General features: G+C 38.6%; 1 protein-coding gene across 5 annotated transcripts in view; it reads right to left on the bottom strand.

Moving 5' to 3' along the window:
• TANK (TRAF family member associated NFKB activator) overlaps positions 1-13996 on the bottom strand; it is a 28308-nt gene extending 14312 nt beyond the window's left edge. The window contains exons 1-6 of one of the 5 annotated variants that reach the window (XM_032693428.1): positions 13784-13904; positions 13073-13213; positions 11287-11386; positions 9124-9270; positions 5864-5972; positions 4924-5036 (exon numbers count right to left, since the gene is read on the bottom strand). In XM_032693428.1, the coding sequence (XP_032549319.1) occupies positions 4924-5036; positions 5864-5972; positions 9124-9222 (321 nt within the window). In that variant the 5' untranslated portion in view covers positions 9223-9270; positions 11287-11386; positions 13073-13213; positions 13784-13904. Of the gene's footprint in view, positions 1-4923; positions 5037-5863; positions 5973-9123; positions 9271-11286; positions 11390-13072; positions 13214-13783; positions 13905-13974 lie in introns of those variants that run through there. The other 4 variants (XM_032693429.1, XM_032693427.1, XM_032693432.1 and 1 more) reach the window with 4 other exon arrangements.
• Between the last annotated feature and the right edge of the window lie 6286 nt (positions 13997-20282).

The following is a 20282-nucleotide window of genomic DNA, read 5'->3' on the forward strand; positions in this document are numbered from 1 at the left end:
ACTGGAGAAACCTTTCAGGATCTTTCAATAATACAACTGTTCATAGCTTGATAATCTTACAGTTTCCAATACTGAGTTTGGTGGTTTGTAATGATTTGGTAACACTTATAAACTGGTGAAAGTTTTATAAACTTTATAAGTGTGTCACACAGGTCATACCTGCTCAGTTAAGTATTTTGCAACACATTGGATCTTTTAAGCATGCTGGTATTAGCTGCCAGCAAAGTAGTTACATATGTATTGTGAACAGATCAGTATATTTTCTTTTGGAGAGGCTTTATAGGATCAGAGGATAACTGAACTTGGAAGGGACCTCAAGGGTTCTCTAGCTTCTAATCAAATCAGGGTCAGTTACGATGTTTGATCGGGTTACTCGGTTTGGTCTTGAATTCCCCAGAGATGGAGACTGCAGAACCTCTCTGGGCAACCTTTTCCAATGTCTGCTGTCCTCATGGTGAAATATTTTCTCCTACGTCCAGTCTGAACCTTTACTGTTTCAATTACCCATTGTCTCTTATCCTCTTGCCATGCACCATTGTTAAGAGCCTGGGTCCATCTGCCTGCTAACCTCGATGTAGGTATTGGAAAACTATTGGCTTTCCCTGAAGCTGTCTCTTCTCCAGGCTGGACAAGTTCAGTTTCTACAGCTTCTTCTCATGGGATATGTACTCAAGCCTCCAGTTATCTCAGTGGAGCCTCTGCTGAACTCTAGTTTGTCCATGTCTTTGTGGTACTAGAGGTCCCCAAACTGGATGTAGTATTCCAGATGCAGTCCATGAACACTGAATAGAGGGAGGATACTCACTTCCCTCGGTATGTTAGCTGTGCTCCTGTTAATACAACCCAGGAAGCTGCTGCCCTTCTCTTCTGTCAGGATATGCTGCTGGCTTATGCTCAGCTTGCTGTTTAACAAGATCCCAGCTCCTTTTCAGCAGAGCTGCTTCACAACCACTCAGTCACCAGTACTGCAGTAAAGGCAGGTCCTTTTATTTTTCCCTGAAGTGTGCTATAATGGCCTATTTCAGTGGCTTCCTACAACAAACAAATGGTCATACGGTTTCAAGGGAAACCACTATTCAACTGATGTGAACTGTAAGTGGTCTAAGGGAATATTAAGTGTAACTTTTAACAGTTTATCCACAAACTCTTCGTTATTATTGGGTAGAGATAGATTAAACAGATGAAGGAATAGGAGAAAAGGCTACCTATACCAGAATTTTTAATGTCTGGTCATAGGCTGCTGATACCAGAATTTTTTACGTCTGGTCGCAGGGGCTAATCCTACTGCACACATCATACCAGCAGCAGACAACAGTTAAATGTATAAAATTATCAGCTAGCATAAAATCAAGTACAGCTTTCTTTGCATTAAAGATAGGAAAGAAACTGACACCAGAGAAGCTGGTATTAGCTGGAATATGCAACTCTGCAAGACTGCTGCAATAGCTGCTCTTAGTTATGTAAGTCATTTTAGGACCCTAATTTATAGCACAAAGATGACTACCATACATCTGCCATTCCTCTGTTTATGTCCCGCACAAAAAAGAAGACCTAAACATTAATTGCAGGACGAACAATTTTGTATAACTATGCATCATTCATTCCTGACACACAGTTTCCTCTTTTTCATGGCACAAAACACTCTGATGAACAAATTCCACACAGCGTTTAATAGTGAAATTCTTGAACCAGGAAAATGTGATCATGAGCATGTTGTCTTGTCACAGTGTTGACTTCAGCTTCATGTTTTATTGAATTTATAAGAATTCTGATGTCTGACTGTTCTAAAAAGTAGAAGCTTGACATTGTCTCATCTCTAAGGTTTTCTGTTTGCTGGGCAGCTTCGGCTCTGAGAGAGCCAAATTCTTCCTGTTGAACGAAGTCTAGCCGGGGTCTCAAAACCAGGCAGCAATATAGAGCCCTTTAGTCTTCTCAGGCAGGTGACTGAAAAAGTCTCTTAATCTTGTATATATTTGGTACTGACCAACAAGCTAATCTGGTCCACTCACCTCTTTCAGTGAAGAAAAATGTGAGGAAAAAAAATCTTAAAACATTTTATGACACACAGGCAACAGAACTTGACAACAGCATATAAAATATATAAGTATGACAAACTACTAGAAAACAAAGAAAAGACAGCCCCTCCCTTATTTTAAACATCTGAAATTTAAGCTCTAATCATGCACCTATTACAATCAATGCAGGATTCCTATTCATATTACTGCAGGATAGAATACAATCCACTGAAAAATCCCACTGAACTTAGCAAAAGACAGTTTCAGAAGGTATCTATAAATCCAGGCACTCCAGCCATGGGAGAGACTCTGAGGAGGCTGTAAAGGACAATGGCTGTAGGCATAATTTATTTGGTTTAGAGCATAATGTGGATGGAGTATGACTAGAAAAATACAGACTTTCAAATAGAATATTTGAACTTCCAAATTTCAATACCTGAAAAAGCCAGTACTTTATTGAATTAGGTATAAGACAACCATATTGGGCCAGTGAGAGTATGATGGATTTTTGAGCTAAGAGATGTCAAAATATGATGTCTAGGGGAGAAAAAAGTACAAGAAAACAGGAGACATTCATGATACATCCTTTAATAAATTCCCAGATCTTCTTAGTAATAGTTTCTATGTATTTACTAACTCTCAACAGATTTTTTTGTGCATGAAGTTGTCCAATTTTCCCTTGAACCACAAACTTCCACTGGCTGACTACCTATTCTGTGGGTTTTTTTTTACTTTTACTTCATTTATTGAGAAAGACAGAGAAATGGGAACTCTTGGGTTTTCCCCAGCTTGTTTCACACATTCATTCCATGCAGTTTATCCATCATACATCAAAAGTTCTACATTTAAAAAGCACAAAAATTGGCAGCTACCACAAAGGCATATAAACAACACAATTAATTTTCCATCATCTTCAACAGGAAGTTGGGGTTATATGGTTCTTCTCCCCTGAGTTTATTCAATAAAATGAGAACTTGTGTATCTTACTTATAGCCAGTTCATGAATGGCATGGCCAAGACACAGCCAGAGTTAGTAGAAGTGTGTGTGCCTCTGCTGTGCTATCTGGACAACTTGTATCCTTTTGCCAGGTTAGTGAAAGTTTACTAGACACAATACCAAACATTAGGGTCCTCCTTGCATCAGAAAGATGGTGCAAAGATATCATGTGCAACTGCAGAAGCCAGTTTTTGTCCAGTCAACATTCTTCCTCAAGCTCTATGCTCTCAACACAGAGTAAGAGAGCTACTACATTCCCCCGAACAGGAACATAGAGTAGGCTGGCTCAACCCAGCTTTGAATCCCTACACATCCCCTCTGAAAAGACCTTATTTATATAGCGCTGTGCCTGGGTTTAAATGCAGACAGATGATCTAGTTGATTCTGCATTGAGTTATATCAGTGATATTTCTGTTCATGGCACAGAAAGAGAAGAATCACGATGAAATACCTATTGCTGAGAGGTAGCTGCAGTAAGTGACTACACACAAAAATATGCAGATAAAGACAAATAAGGTACATTCCATTAAGAAAATAGCTCCTGAGATAACGATTCCATCTTCTCATGCACTGCCTATAATCTCCTGTACAGCTCACATAATCTCAGTGTTTGCCCATGAGAAAAGCAGATAACACAGCTTCTCCTTTCTCCTACTCATTATATGACTAAGTTACTTAAAACTACTGTTCTTTAGCAAGCATTCAGAAACAAGTGTATGAAATATTAGACTTGATCAGGTCTCCATGCGCAAGCCTAAGGCACAATTTTTATCCAACTCAAGACAGCGAAATGCAAAAATATGCAAAGATGTTCCATCAAAGAATTAACCCTTCAGTTGTGTTCTAATCCAAATAAATGCAAAGATTAGGAAAGAAATGACATCTTGTGATTACAGATTCTAGTGCAGAAAAATGATATAGAGATTTTTTTAAATAGAAAAGGATTGTATATATAAATATTTTCTAACAGTACATTTAAAATATTTGCAAAGGCTTAGCCTCAAATGAGATTCCTTCAGGATAATTAAGCAAGCATCAGCAATCCAACAAATTACTTTTCAATTAACATTTCTGATAAAAAATGCATTTCTGTGAATTTAGCATAATTAATTGGTTTCTAGCTCAGGTTTAGGAAATAAATCCTGAAATAGATTCTTTTTAAATATAATGCCCGATTTCACAAAAGGGTCTTTTTACGACCCTTACAGGGTCCTGCTATGGAGCTATGGAGATTCATATTCAAAAATAAAGAGATTTTATGTTACAAGACTGTTCTCAAAAAACATGAGATGACAGGATAAGAACAACGCAACTTTGTGCATCTCTGTCACTGTCTTTTCTTAATATATAAAATTAAGTCATATTCTGGACTATTGCTTTACTCTTATTCCTGTTACTCCCAATAGGCTGTAGTAAAAATTTCAGTGTTACTTCAGTGAAGAGAGGCAGAAGAGACATTGTCTTAAACCTGGCTATTTAGAAAATCCAAACGAATCAGCAGCATATCCAGAGCAATGTATGGTTCACTTTCTACTCCATCACTTCTTGAGTGCAGATTCTCCATTTCTTGCAAAAATACAGAGACTGGTTGCAATGTGAAATGATGTTGTAAGAAAGAAAAAGCCCTTTTCTGACCACCGATTTTGGCAAATTAAGAAATAAATAAGCAAGTAAGTTCCTACTTTATGATCAAAACTATTCTAGGGAGTTTGATGGCCAAACAGAAATCTAATTGGGAAGGATCAAAGGTAGATGCTTAGTTCACCTAAACAGACCTCAGTGTCACAACACCCATGCACTTCAGGTGTAGCTCAAATGAACCAGTAAAAATCTCACTTACCTCTTAGGGTCTCATAGTATAATCACAGCACAAATGTGAACTTATGTTAAATATACTGCAGGTGACCGTACCTTTAAGAGTTTTTCTCTTTGCTTTGCTATGTTCAGTTTTTCAGAGAGCTGGCTGAAAGGTAAGTTGAATGTTTCAATGTCTTCATGCATCATAATGTAGGGATGTGCACTACCTTAAATTAAAAAAAAAAGGCGACTATCACTGCATTTTTCACACTCAGTTTATAAATACAAGCAAAATTACATGAAGCATTAACTCTATTATTTTCTTTCAGCAAGCCTTCATATTAAACAAGTAAGGGAAGGCAAATTCAGTGCTTGGAGACAATGCAGGTCAAATCAGCAATAAAGGATGTACATGTACCCTAAAAATAAAAGTCAGCCACTTTGCTAGTATTTATGAAAAGCAGGAGTGTTAGGCTAGTGTGAATAAATATTTAATGAGCATGGCAGATTAACACATGGTTACTTTGACTCTTTTCTCTTATTTGTGTAATACAGTCAAACAGTGAAAAATTATCCATCAATGACTATTTGATTTGAAAGAGAATTACCTGCTTATAAAATCTGGTTATCCAATAAGATTAGCATCACAAGAGTCATCTAACATAAAAGACATATAATCATAGTACTCATATCTAGAAGAACCTGAGATAAACTTATTAACAGATAAGTGTAAAATTAATATGTAACATATTTTTATAATTCTAGTGAATGATTTGAACCATATTTTCATAACTTTTATTGGCTTCAGTGTAAGCAGGTTCTACCTCTAAAGAAAATCTCACCATTTCTTGAGGAGGATAAAGAGAGACCCCAGAAGTGTTGCATTTTATAAATAGATCTTGAAACGGCACATTTCTGTTAACTCTCACATTCACAGAAAAGTATGATACTCATTTGAGATACGTATATTGTAAAAACTGAAGAAACAAAGTCAGAACTATTCATCAGAGCAACACAGCATGAAAAGCAATAACGTGCAAACTGGAGTACATACCTCTATTAGCATTCAGAGCAGCCAACTGTGATTTCAGTTTTGCAATAATGCTGTTTTGAAGCTCTATCTTTTCCTGCTGTTCACGTATTTGCTGCATGTAGTTTTCTGTCTGCAAATACAATATAATTAGCATTAATCTTATACTGTTTTGACTAGGGGTCTCCTACTTGGCATATAAAAAGCAGCTCTGATTTTTAAAGATAAGTGTAGTTGTGGTCCTCTGCATGAGAACCTTTGGTAAGTCAATATTTTTGGGACTGCACTGATTAGAAAAGGTATTATAGGAAATAAATCCTGAGCTTTAGTAACTGTTTCAACCGTGGCAGTGGTAAAGGGTAACTTTTAAGTTAGGATTCTTAAGTCAGGCTTAAAATTAAAATTTTAGTATGCTTCAGAATGCTGGTCAGTTAGTTTAACTATAGAACGGAGTAATTTTCTTCCTCCATATTTGCTAACAAATTAAACAAAAAAAAGGCTTTTAAAAAGATAGATTTTAAATGCAAAACATCAACATTGCTTATTCCATACAACAGATATTCTGTAAATAATTTTGACTGCCAATGAACAGTTTTGTCCATTTCTTTAAAAATAGTGGACTTGTTTTTCTACCCTACATGAATGGGACAGGGAGAGAAGGCAAGCAAACAGTCCCATCCTGTACCTCCTATACTCCATCTCCTGCTATAAACAGGCCATACAGCCTCTAATAATACTGCTCATATTTCACCAAAGTGTATAAATATTGCTAGGCATTCCATTAATTGAACAACTGGCCAGGTGGTAGGAAGATGCTAATACTCAAAACTATTCTTTCATTAGCACATGCCTAATGCTGAAGTTAGAGCAGTGCTAAAAACAAGCAAGAAAACTTGCAAAATCCCAACAAGAAAACACTCAGGAATGCACTGATTTTTTTCTGAAATTAAGAATGTGTCAATTACTGGACAGGTCAGCACCTGTCACCGCCTGGGAGAAGACGGGGCATTATTCTCATGTCTTTCATAGTTTATTCATATTGCTATCTAATTCTCAAATCTCAGCTACAGTTAAATTCCATACTCTCCTACTGTCCAGTGTGTTTGTCTGTGAAGCAGGCAGGAAAAAAATCTAAAAGCAAAATTTATTTTAAAAGGCCAGGTAGTAGTTGTACTATGAGAGTTTATTAAAAGAAAAAAAAAAGTGATCAAAGAGCAGTACACTCCAGCAGCTAGAAGAGACCTCATGAAGCAGAAAAATCACTGAGAACCAAATTGAAAATGTACAACAGCAATGTCTTGTCAACACTTCTGTACAGAGCACAGACATGACAGCTAAAACAGACAGAAGAGAAGATGCTTTTGACAGCCAGTGTGCACAAATTATTCCTTGAGTCAGATGGCAGCAACAAGTTACCAACTAGAAGATCTGCATGACAACCAACCATCCATCTGTATCAAACACCATCTGGCCGAGATGACTCTGGCTTCTGTGTGCTTGACATGGCTCCCAGCTCTAGAGACTGGCAAAACAAGTGGCCTATCGGTAACTTAAGTAGTAAACTGTTAACAACAGCATGGTGGACAATCCAACAGTGTGTGGAGGCCACACAATAGCAGACGAAGTTGCTAGAGTAAAGCACTGTACAAAGGTCATTGAAAAGCCAGGAGTTTTGCTAAAAAAAACCAAAACAACACAAACAAAAAACCCCCAAGAAATTACAGTATCAATTCTTCTTGAAAAAATACTTTTGTTCTTTTCTGAAGTCACAAAATTCATCTCTTGAAAGCTTGATTAGGACAAAGATTTAAACTGGTAGTAATCCTTTATCAAAGGCTTTAATTTTTAATTTGTGAACAAGCAAAAGTGTAGAGAGAAATATTGCAAGCATTTAGTTCACTTAACGCTTATGATCCCACACTTCTCTGGTTTTCTTGCAAAGACTTTGGAAGGGCTATCACATCTCGTACTCGATGTCTTGTTTCTCGAGCAGAAGTTTCTGTCATGTACTGTAGATGACTCAGGAGTATTAACTTTAATAGTTTTTCTTCAAATAGATAATTGTTCATCATATGAGACAGAACTTAAAAGATCCCTTAACATTCTAAAATGTCTTGCCTTTTGTTAAGTTAGTTTGCAATTTCAGCACAAAAATCACACTACTTGTGCCTGTTATGTATAGAAACCTCTACAGATTTACAGCAGCACTGCTGCAAGACTATGAATAGAGACAGACTGCACAGTGGATGATTGCACACATGACTGACTTGTTACGTGTTCTGCAATGCCTTGGCTAGTTTATTTTGCCATGCAAGGAGATGACAAGATTGGGCCCAGATATCAGAATATTCTCTAGCAGACCTTTCCCTGCTCCCAGTTCTACTACTGCTTCCATAACTTGACACTGAATATGGTTCATCTGCCCCTGAACAAAGTCCCAGCCTACCAGTTCTACAAAGTATCAGAAAGTCCTGTAGCACCAAAACCATTCAAGGCTCCCTGTAACAGAGGTTCCATTGCTGGGAAGAATATGAATGATAAAACTACTATGACAAAGCCAACCCTGATAGCTCTGCAATATGTTGTCCTACTTGATGAGAAATTCAAGAGGAGTTTTGACTGAACTAATGTTTTCTGTAGTAGACTAAATAAAAATTCAAAAGGTGCTCCTTACTGGTCAGAATGCCTCCAGAATATTTTACTTCATAATTACAGAATAATTGTAGAGATTATTATTTTTAAAAAAGGAATACTTATTCTAGCAACTTTCAGATATGTTTGCTGTACACATTGCAACACAAAAACTCTGCTGTCCAAATAGCTTGCACAGTGCTTAAAATATTAGAGTATTTGACCTTTACACCTAGTAATTCATATGGCCTGTCTTCCTATTAACAAAAAGTGGTTTAATTTGAGCTATTTACATTAATAATTTAAAAATTAATTTTTAAGAATGCAAATTAAATTTCAAAAAGGTAAGTAAATTTTATATATATCTTTGCTGTTTACATTAGAAGACTTCATTAATCCTCCAAAACAGACAACAATTTTCCCACCTTTAAAAAAATGAAATTAATTCAAGGTCAAAACCCAGAACCCACCTACTAAATTCACAGCTTAATGAGTTACTCTGCAATGTACTGGCCTGGTTTCATAATGGCAATTTCCAACTTTAACAGATGCACTGAAGTGTACATAGCTAAAGTGAAACTGAAATCTACATGTACCACCATCCTCCGTGGGAAGGATGGCTGTAAAGATAGAATTCAGAAACCGACACATACTTTTTGCTGTAGTTCTTTCACAGCATGGTCCCTATCCATGCATGCTTGTCGATAGGCTTCATAAGCTTTGTTAAGCTGCTCTCCAATGTTTTTGTCCATAATTCCCAGCGTTGTTGCATCACTGGAAAGATGGTGGAGTTAACAGACCTGAAAAGTAATCAGAAGGAAAAAGAGAGAATGCTAAGAAACAGAAGTACGTGACTAAAAACATACATAGCGTGACTTGTACTAATATCATACTCAAGTAATATGCGCAGTATGTTTGACCATTAACTCACATAATAGCTTGAATTATAGCTCTGCTCACCTCAACATTTACTTTTATGTCCATGGATAGTTTTAAACAAAAGCCAAACAAAAGCAGGTTAGCTCTGGATCAAATTCTGGATGTACAGAATGTGGAAATATATGTGTAGTTACAGTGTTTAGGACTGAGATATAAAACTGGTGCAGATCACCAGTTACCTGATTTTATGTGATCTCCAAAAATTTAAGGCTTACATAATTGTGAAATAACAGACAGTATTAATAAACAAAACTAAACTCAGCTTTTGGCATTAAGCAATAGAAAGACAAAAGCTCAATAACACTAGATTACATAAATCTATCCTATTCTATGCCATATTTGAAAATGGCAACACAAGCTACACTACAAGGTGAATTAAAACACCTTTTATCTAAAAATCAGCTATACCAACCAGTAAGAATTAGCAAGACTTGGACCTTTTCACACAATATTATAAACTTTTTACACATTGTGTACAACTTCAGTAAAACTCCCAAAACTACAGCTCATGAACTTCAACACATAAGACTACAACACTAGTAAACATCACAGACTCCGATTTCAAGAACTTTGCAAACACAGGTCCTTTGCTTCTATAGTAATATATGACATTAATTTTAAGATCAAAATTTATCATAACATAAGCACAGGAGTTAGTGAACTCTCAAAAAAAACCCCCCAAAAAACCAAGGTACTAGCATTAAGAAAAAAAAATTAATAATTTCATCCCTCCTGGTATTTAAAGCATGGTTATCTCACAGTAAATGGTGTGCCACTACCATCTCTCACTATCTTCTGGGATTATGCATAAACCACAGATACTGTCAAGGAAAGTGGTGCAGTCAGATGAGGATAAACCAAGCAAGAAGGGTATGAGGGTAATTTGTCTTGGACCCTGGTCTAAATTCTGAGGATTGCAGCTTGAAGATTTTGTTCATGTTTTCTGGCTTTTGAATATCTTCCCTATCATAGGGCTTGAATACAGAAATGTGGTTTGACTTTCCTAGAAGGTGCAACAGATTACTGTAGAGATATTGCACTTTTTCATCCTGCAAATTTTAGTTTAATAGTGTACTGCAAAAGCAGTTGTATCTCAACTCTGGCATGGCTGTACTTTAAAAGTGGCAAAATGAATTCTTTAACAACTTGGAATCATTTAGGGATCCTTTGATGTAACAAGCACTACTGAAATCCAAATTTGTAAGTTTCGCTAAAACGCCTACATTGTTTCATGTGAAAGTTCTGTTTGTTTTGACTTGTTGGGTTTTTTGTTTGTTTGTTTTCCTGAACACTAGTACAGTAGTTTATAATCTTGGGTCCCTGCATACTGTCTCGGAGTGTTTTCAGTAACACAGGCTACTTCATCTACCCCCTAACTCCCCCAAAGGGTATCCTTTCAGTAAATGGAATATTCATTCTAATACCTGGGGTACATCTTTAACTAAATAGGTAGGCTTTCTTTCAATTTCAAATGAAGGACTGTTTTATGTAATTCAGTGAATAAAATCAGATATTACACCTGCTTTCAAGGACAGGTGCTAACCTGCAGAAGGCATTGTTATGGCTGAGAGTGACTGCAAGCGTGCTCTCACTTTCTTTAAAAGCTTGCAAAGTTTGCATCAACGTTGACTTTGTACTTTTCTGAAATTCTCCACTGACACTTGTAACAATTTACCTAGTAAATGGCATGTCTTGTACATATAAAACATAACTTCAAAAAATGAGTCCAATGGGATTGAAAACGCTATTCACATACTAAGAGAGAGAACAGGGCTCAAAGTTCATAGAAAATAAAGGTACTCATTTCATTCATGCAAATTCAAATCTCCATCTCAAAAACAGTATTTAAAATTTATACCTGATTTCCAGTCTTATACTTACTCACTGTCAGTGGGAGCACTGACAAAGAGTTCTGCTGTCATCTGGACTGCTGGTAATTGATCCAACAGGCAGAACTGTAGCACTGCACCTGATTTTCTACTTGGTAGGGAAAATTAAGGAGAATGGTAGCTACTTTACTGGTAGCTCCCTAAAATTCAGACTCCATGCAGTAAGAAAGGGTCAATGAAAGTCATTACTAGCAACACTTTAAGATAGAACTGTAACTAGAAGAATTGGTCCAGTATTTGCTCCATACCCCCTAGACACTCATTTCTGCTTCCACCTCACCCTTCCCTTTCTTCCAGCATAAGCAACCTTACAGGAAACCGCATCAGCAAACTGATCCAGTTTAAAACTAAATACTAAAGGTGTTTCTGCTGCGTTAGTTTTAATCAGATCAGATCCACAGACCACTTCAAATGACACGATAACACAAGGACTCCTGCACAGGAGCAGAAAACATCAGCAAAAGGCAGACAGAACCCCTGTGTTCAGCAGCAGCATTGGCTTTGAAACTGTAACATGAGGTCACAGTTATGTAACAGTGATGTAAGTCTGTCCTGCCACAGAGAAGAATACCTGGACCTTACCTGATCTCTGGCCATGTATTTTTGCCACTTACTTGTACCAGTATTAGCACTTCTATGCTACACAGCTGAGTATGCCAAAGCACCTCCCTACTTCCTCAAAAAAGCAACAACAACCCCCCTAAAAAAACCAACTTCGAAATTAAAACTGGAGCTAGCTCACTGCAAGGCTGCTGGAGCACTACTACCAGCACAAGAAGGCAGTGGGAACATGAGACTAGCCGTGGGCAGGACTGCCGCAGTCTAGATTTAGATTGGATTAAACTACTCTGTAGTCACACCCTGGATTGCCTGTTGCTGGAATAAATAACTGCTTCTTATGTTATACATCTCATATCCAGAACTCCTTGCAGTTAGAAAAGCTGGCTCCTTTTCCTGCTTCTCCTCCATAGGCATCAATATTTATCAGGGAATTTGCCAACTGTTCCTTGTCATTTACCCTTCTCCCTACATCCAACTAAGAGGAAAAAACCCCTCCCAACAACCCTAAAATAAAAAACCCCAAAACAACCCCCAACTCAAATATCCCCCTATTTTAACCAGTCTTAGTTATGCTATGTTCCAGTCACTGTATTCCATACATAATTCAGCCCAAAACTGACAACCCTGATCTTTAGCAACTGACATTCTAGATATTCATTAGATCCTAAAGACTTCCACAATCATTAACAGCAATATGTAGTCAGCAGAGATGCAGCAATACAAATTGCTGAATTTATTCCAACAGGGTCAGAATTAGAGGAAGAGATTAGCTCCAGAGCTCAGCCTGCAAATGTGAATACCTGTGAGTGCTGTATTGCTGAAGCTATGGCAATGAGAACTCAATTTTCATATCTAGGTAAAGACTTGAACACCAGAAAACAACTGGGTATAGTAAACATTGTAAGACAAACTTTTAAGTAAACAAACCAAATAAAACCTGCAGATTATCTTAAAATACTTGCCTCAAATGAGAAACATTTTGCTGATATAGGTGGGAAAAAAAAAGAAACACAATATGAATATTCTGAGTCAAATGCCAAAAAAGCTCCAACACAAAGATTAGCAGCATATTGCTGCTGCAGTCTCAGCTCCACAGCTCACTAGAGAGGCATATGACTTTTCTTAGTGCCTCAGAAAACACCTTTAATTCTGAAAAAATATTTTAGCTAATCATGTGTATATATACACATTAATTCGTAATACACATGCCTACCTCTCATAGGTTCATATGAGAGATGAGAACATAGGTGCCATCCAGCAACAAGTAATTCTTTACATAATTCTGCCTTCAAAACAGCTTTTTCAATGGAAATATTTTTTAAGTTACACTGCCATCATCTTGGGAACTGGAAACCTGTTGAGGTAATCATTTGTGAGAGAATGCGAGCTCACGGCACTTTCTTTCGATTTTTTTTTTCTTTTTATCCCCCCTTATTTTTTCTTAGGGGACAAAGTTCCTGCTTTGCCCGACTGCGGAATGCATCGGGAACACGGCAGAAGCCCCTCCTGCCACACCAGCGCTACAGCTGGGCCGCCCCTCAGCGCTACAGCTGGGCCGCCCCTCAGCGCTCAGGGAGCGGGACGGTGATTCCCGGAGCGCGGGGGTTCTCTCCCCCCCGCCGCGCCGCCGCTGTCCGCGGGGACAGCGAGCGCCTCTTCCTGCTCCTGCCATCGCCGCCCGGGCCACGCCGCCCGACACTGATCCCGCCGACCCCGCTACCGCCGCTCCGGGAGCGCCTCCTCGCGCCAGCGCTGCGCCCCCGGCCCCGCTCGCTGAGCCGGGCCGAGGGGGACTCGGCGCCCCCGGGAGCGGGGGGCGGAAGCGCGGCCTGGGAGCGCCCGGCCCGCACCGCGTTCCCGGGCCGAGCGCTCGCAGCCCCCCGCGGGACGGCGAGTGGCGCTTCCCAAAGCGACTCAGACTTACGAGCGCCTCGCGGAGCCCGCGGCCGCTCCCGGCACAAGGCGCTCGCTCCTGCCCGAGCGCCTTAACCCAGGAACCAGAACCGACTTCCTGCCGTGCCTCTCCCCGCCCTGTGACGGGGCGCTGCCCGCCGGGTCGGGGCAGGGCAGCGGCCGCCGGAGTTCGCCACCGTGGGAGCGCCCAGCTGCCCTCACCTCAAAGATGGGAGTATTTCTGCTTCCCTCTGCCTTGCAGTGCCTCCTCTGCCTGGCCGCAGCCAAGCACCCGCCTCAAGCAGGGTCTGTGGCGCTCCCGACTTCCACAGTCCTTCCCTATTTCTGTCTTTCCGTGTTTCAGGGTGATTTGTAAATAACAATACTTACGTTTGTAATATACTTTTTATGCTCAGAGCAGTTTCTGTCTGAAGTGGTTTTTTTTTAGGTTACTACGCTGGCATTTTCCCCCTCTGCACTTATTTCATGCAGACAATGAATTTTATACATAAGAATATAATGGAAACATACAGTTTTAATTTTGCTACTGCTACAAGTCCTTCTCTCTTTAGGTCACATGTATAAGTACAACTTTTTTCCCTGAAGGTGTGTAGGAGGGTGGGAGCTGATGGGAAAACTTGAGGCGTTTGTTACATACTTGCCCAGGATAGTCACGGAGCCAGCAGCAGAGAAGCATTACAGATTTTGAATTAATCTCAGCCGGCTCTGAACCCCAGTGAACATATCCACGCAGCCAGGCTGTAGTGTTTCTTCTGCTGGAGCAGAACTTTCCCCTTTGGCCCATCACAGATCAGAACCTGCGTTCCAGCTATTGCAACCTTACCTTCCCTGGGTGCATGCACTTGGAAGCCTGAGGACTGAGTTCAAACATAGCCACAGGAAAAGTGGCCAGGTGTTCTTCTCTGTGCTCCTCTGAAGGCTGTTTCTATTGTAATTTACCTTTTCTGACAGATCCGTAACAACTCTTTTATTCTGTTTTGGCCTGCGCTAAAGCTAAAGAGACTTATAGGCAGACGGCTTAATAAGCCTATAAATATACTTCCTATTTGGCCACTTTTAGTAACTTCAGGTTACTAAAACTTCAGGTTCTAATGAACTATTAAGGTGCAGAGAGGGTTTGCTCTGTTAACATATTTCCGAGAAATGGGAATGAAATCTCTTTCAGAGACAGTGTTGGAGACGTCCTAGTTAAGGTTTCTCTCAACCAGGTCTTAGAAAAAAAAAAAAAGTGGGTGGGTGGGCAAAAAAGACTATGGCTGTTTTTTTTTTTAAATTTAATTTCTACATGTTAAATTTTTATTCAGTTTTGGTAAGTAGTTATACACTTAAAATTGTAATGGGTATCTCAGTAACTGAAATAAAACATGCAATTTTTAAATTCAGATCAATGTATGTAAATATAATTTAACAGACACTATATTTAAACAGGGATAATGTGCAGAAAAGTACAAGTGGGTGTTATCTGATGATAAACATGTATCAACTAAGTTTATGACTACCTGAATTCAAATAGAACCATAACATATACAGCATCCATAGCATGTTAGTTGTTACAGGGAAAAAAATTGTAAATTCTAGAAATGTGCTTAATTTGTTGTGAAGGTCTCAAACTCAGCAAAGCAAAAGTGACAACCATCTACAAACATCACTTTTGGAATCACACAGTTTGGAATCTCTTAGTTCTTTATCAGTAATATTCTTTCACAGTAAACCACAAGAGAAGGTGCTCTTTCCTCTGTCTTCATTATTTAGTGTCTTCTTTCCTTATGTTTCTTCCCCAAATACAAAAAGATGTATGTAACAAGCTTTACAGTAACCCCCTTGATACTCCTAGAGACTTCCAACATTTCAATAAATTGTTAAATAGAAGAAAAGAAAAATACCCATGAAAATAATACAGAACCTCTAATGCATAGCTAACTTGATCTCTAATTTTGATCTTTTAGAGTGTTTTCTGCTTTACATTCAATTAGTTTTTTCCTTTTCTTCCTCACCTTGCTTTCTTTTTCTTTGTTTTTCTGCTTCCTCCTCTTCTGTCTCTGTATTTCCTTCTCTACAGCTATTCGAGAAACAACTTTCTATATTTTTGTCCCACATCAATATTTCACACTTTTATGTCATTGTCAAGACAGAATTGCTTTCCTATATGTAGTCTTCACAAGATAGCTGGAAAGAATAAGCATATATCAGTGTATTTAAAAATGATTTAGGATTTTAAGAATCTACTAGTCTTAAAACCAGTTGCAAAACACCTATCTGGAGTTCAGGAGTGCTGGTGAAGAAGTTCTTGTCTTTATTATTTTTGTCTTTGTCTTTAGACTCAGAGAAAGTAATATTTTGACTACTTACACTTAGAAACTTCTTTTATTTTGGGGGGGGGGGGAACAAGTTGATATTTTTTTCATAGTGAAAATTCAAATTTGCTCTGAGTGGGTCAAGCAGCCTATTTATGTACCTCACATCATCTATATGCAGTTTGCTGTTTGACATTACTTCCAAAATGGTATTTTAACAGGAATTTTACTTAGTTTGTGCTGGTGTGTTAACAATATTGGTTACACTGTGCTGAGGTCTTGGAAGGAACTGACTGCTCTCAGCAGAGGCTGGTGCTGCAGCAGCTGACAAAAGGCTGTAGTTCATCGAAGGTTTCATTTGATTGCTTTATACAACTCTATAAGCTTATAAATACAAATTGGCTACTACCAGAAAGAGGTTAAAATGTTTCTTGCAAGTTGTTAATGTAGCCATTTGTTCAGACACTAGATGGCTCACGTCAGATGTTAAACCTTTTCCAGAATTTATAAACTGTGGTCCCAAAGGAGTGCGCTGGGTGCTGAAGGAGTCTCTGCTACTCTATGATGTTTCTCCATCCTTGCAACCGGTTGTTGTTGCTTTAACAAAATAAAATAGTGTGCTTTGAACTTGAAATGCCTTTCCTGGTCAGAAAAAGAGAATTGTGGCTTAATTTAGAACAAATGTTGTCGTATCATAGTATGAAGGAAGATTGAGGCTGATTTTTTTTTCCCCAACATCAAAAGTTGATGAGCCTATGGAAACCCTAGTATGTATTTTGCCAATAGGTGGTAACAGACAAAGCCTGAGTTCCAGAAACTAACTAAATGATATTAGTCAAAGTGCAGACATACAGATTTGGTGAACTATAAGCAACATAAACATAGTGCTTTATACTTTTTCTATGCATCCAAATGCTGAAGTTGCTAAGTATAATTTACTCATTGTCTTTATGAAGTGTAGGAACAAAAGGTTTGCATTTTCTTTTCTAATCTCTTTGGTAAGAGTACAGAAAATTTTTGTGTTGCCTAGGAGGAGTGTCAACAGGATTATGAAATGTGGTTTTGTACTTCAGTACCGCTTATGACTAATATTAGCTGGGAACTTCCACTGAGAAATACCCAACTGAAGAACTTCCTTAAATGTAACTGCAAGCAGACAGTCATTCTCTAAAATGGAGACTTTAGCAGAAACAACCTGCAAACTGGCTTTGGACCCAGTGCAACATTCCTGATTTCCATAATTCAGGTCAGTGGGTTCTGGAGGCTCACTACCTTGCAATAAGTTTAGCCTTCATGAAAAGGGAACAGTGCATGAACAGGCAACTCTGCATGCGTGGGAACAGTTAACATACATAGCAACTGTTGTACCAAATATAATACATGTTTTTTAATGTATTGTGAAGAAAAAGCCAGTGATGATAATGACACCAAAAGAAAGTAGCAACAGCTTTGTAAGACAAATGCTATTCCTCTATATAGAATATAACCTGTGTTACAAATACAGAGAGTACAAGATGGAGAGTGAAATACTTCTCAGAGAAGACTAGCCAATGCACTTATTCTTAGTTAAGATCCAAAGAAACTTAATTATGCAAACCCTTGAGTTCTAGTTTTACTTTTAGTTTTATCATAGAATCATAGAATCAGCTGGGTTGGAAGGGACCTCGGAGATCATCAAGTCCAATCCTTGATCCACTACCGCTGTGGTTACTAGACCATGGCACTAAGTGCCACATCCAGTCTCTTCTTAAAAACCTCCAGGGACGGAGAATCCACTACTTCTCTGGGCAGCCCATTCCAATCTCTGATTACCCTCTCTGTAAAGAAATTCTTTCTAATATCTAACCTAAACCTCCCCTGGCACAACTTGAGACCATGCCCTCTTGTCTTGCTGATAGTTACCTGTAAAAGAGACCAACCCCCACCTGGCTACAACCTCCTTTCAGGGAGTCGTAGAGAGTGATGAGGTCTCCCCTGAGCCTCCTCTTCTCCAGGCTGAACAGCCCCAGCTCCCTCAGCCTCTTCTCATAGGACTTGTGCTTGAGTCGCTTCACCAGCCTAGTTGCTCTTCTCTGGACCTGCTCCAGGACCTCAATATCCTTCCTGAATTGAGGGGCCCAGAACTGGACACAGCACTCCAGGTGTGGCCTCACCAGCGCTGAGTCCAGGGGAAGAATCACTTCCTTGGACCTGTTGGCCACGCTGTTCCTGATACAGGCCAGGATGCCATTGGCCTTCTTGGCCACCTGGGCACACTGCTGGCTCATGTTCAGCTTCTTGTCACAGTTGTGTCTTTCCTCCCCTTCCCCCTCAAACCACTGTACAGTGAAACTGAGTTCTGTAGAACAGTGTAGGGAAAACACTTAGCTTGGAAAATTTGTTTTCTGTAGCATGAGTGCCTTTTTGCCAGAGAAACAAGTGTTCAGAAAATTTAACATACAAACATTAATTCCTTAGATCTGTCAATGTGAAAATTGAGATATTTTGATATCAACTACATTACATAGGCCTTCTCCCTCTGTTCCTTGTTAAAATTTCATAAATCTTGGTACCTGATTTAGATAGAACTACATTATATTCAGTATCTAATTTAAGAAAAATAGTTGATATATGGAGCCTTTGCACTATTCATTGAATGTTATTTGATCCCGAACCTCTGTTCAGGTTATCAGTGTGGAGTAAGAGTGGAAGAAGTCAAGGAAGATGCATTTGAAATACCACATTCCGTTTCTGGAATCTCTTTTCCTCTTCTGCAAAAAGGGGAGCTATGTTGTGCAGCAAGATCATAGATTCCATGGTATTATTTTTGTTTCTGTAGTGTCATAAAATTCCAAAGTTTGGGGAAAAGGAAGAGACAGGTGTTGATGCAAAGTCATTAAGTTAATGGATCTGCATTAGTATACCTATGAAAATTCTTGTCGAAACTGCTCAGGATGTGAAAATTTTGGATGTGTTCAAGGGGAGATTGGACAAGTAAATACTTGAGAAATTCACTGTGGGAAACTAAAGAGACAGGCAGCATCAGTCTCAGGAAGTTCTCTGACCTGAAAATAGCTGGCAGCTGGGAGAAGACTCTGAGGAAGTATTACATATGCTTGCCCTGTTCTTATTCTTCCCAGGGCACTGATTTCTAGCCACTGCTGAAGAGAAGATGGGTCTGAACCAATGCGACGTATGTTCTTATGTTAATGACTTCATGCTGATACAAATGTGCAGGAATTTCTCTACATTAAACAATCTTCTATAAAAGATAGGATTCTCTAGAAGGATAGGGAGCATTACAATTGCAGAAGCTCCAAGAGATATTGGAATCCATTCAGAATTATTTTTTATTATTTTAAAATATCCATTTGAAATATAAAACCTTTGAGCAGGTTTACTAGAGATAACCAGTGAGGTTTATCTGGTTTCTCAAAGATACTCTTTATAGTTTGACTACATTTCTAGTTAAATTGTGATGACCAACAGATCAACTGCATAATATCGTTCTAACTGCTCACAAAGCTTAACAGAAGGTACGTCTATGTAAATACACAGCAAGGTGACCTTCTTGATTGGTGGATTGAAAACAGATCTTGAGAAAAAGGCCTCACAAAGAGTAGTAGTTAGAGAGATTTTTTTCCCATTCTTTAAGTGGAGGCAGCATCTAACCATTTAATGCAGTTTATTTAGTGCAGGGGGTTTGTGTCTCCATATACACCAATTAATGTTGTCCTAGTTAAAACTGTACAATGGAATAAACTTCCTAGGTTTCCTCCTAAAGTAAAATTTATAGGAACAGGTAGTAAAATGGTTCAATCATTTTTAATCTTTTAACAAAACCACAAGTCCTCCTTAAGTATTTTTACAAGATAGAGAAACTGAAACCGTATCTATAATATCCCTGATACATGGAATTGGTATACATTTCCACGTTTTTCTTTCAACATTATTTGATTGTATGTTATAGCAGCACTTGAAAATAAATGGTTCTGTTTATCTGCATAGCAAAAAAGTATTTTGGAATTATTCATCTATGTCTTGTGATACAGTTGTTCCAACTCCTCATGTTAATTTTTAAATAATTTTATGAATGAAAAGATGGTTTTGAGACTTCAACAAAGTGCTTTTCTTGATTTTTACTCCTAGTCTTCCTATGAGAGTTTGGTGGGTCTAAGGTTGACTAATTAGAGTGGGCAAAACAAAATAAGATGGTCAAATGAGTGTTTCTATAAA

The sequence above is a fragment of the Chiroxiphia lanceolata genome, chromosome 7 (assembly GCF_009829145.1).
Source record: "Chiroxiphia lanceolata isolate bChiLan1 chromosome 7, bChiLan1.pri, whole genome shotgun sequence".
In the NCBI taxonomy this organism is placed as follows: domain Eukaryota; kingdom Metazoa; phylum Chordata; class Aves; order Passeriformes; family Pipridae; genus Chiroxiphia; species Chiroxiphia lanceolata.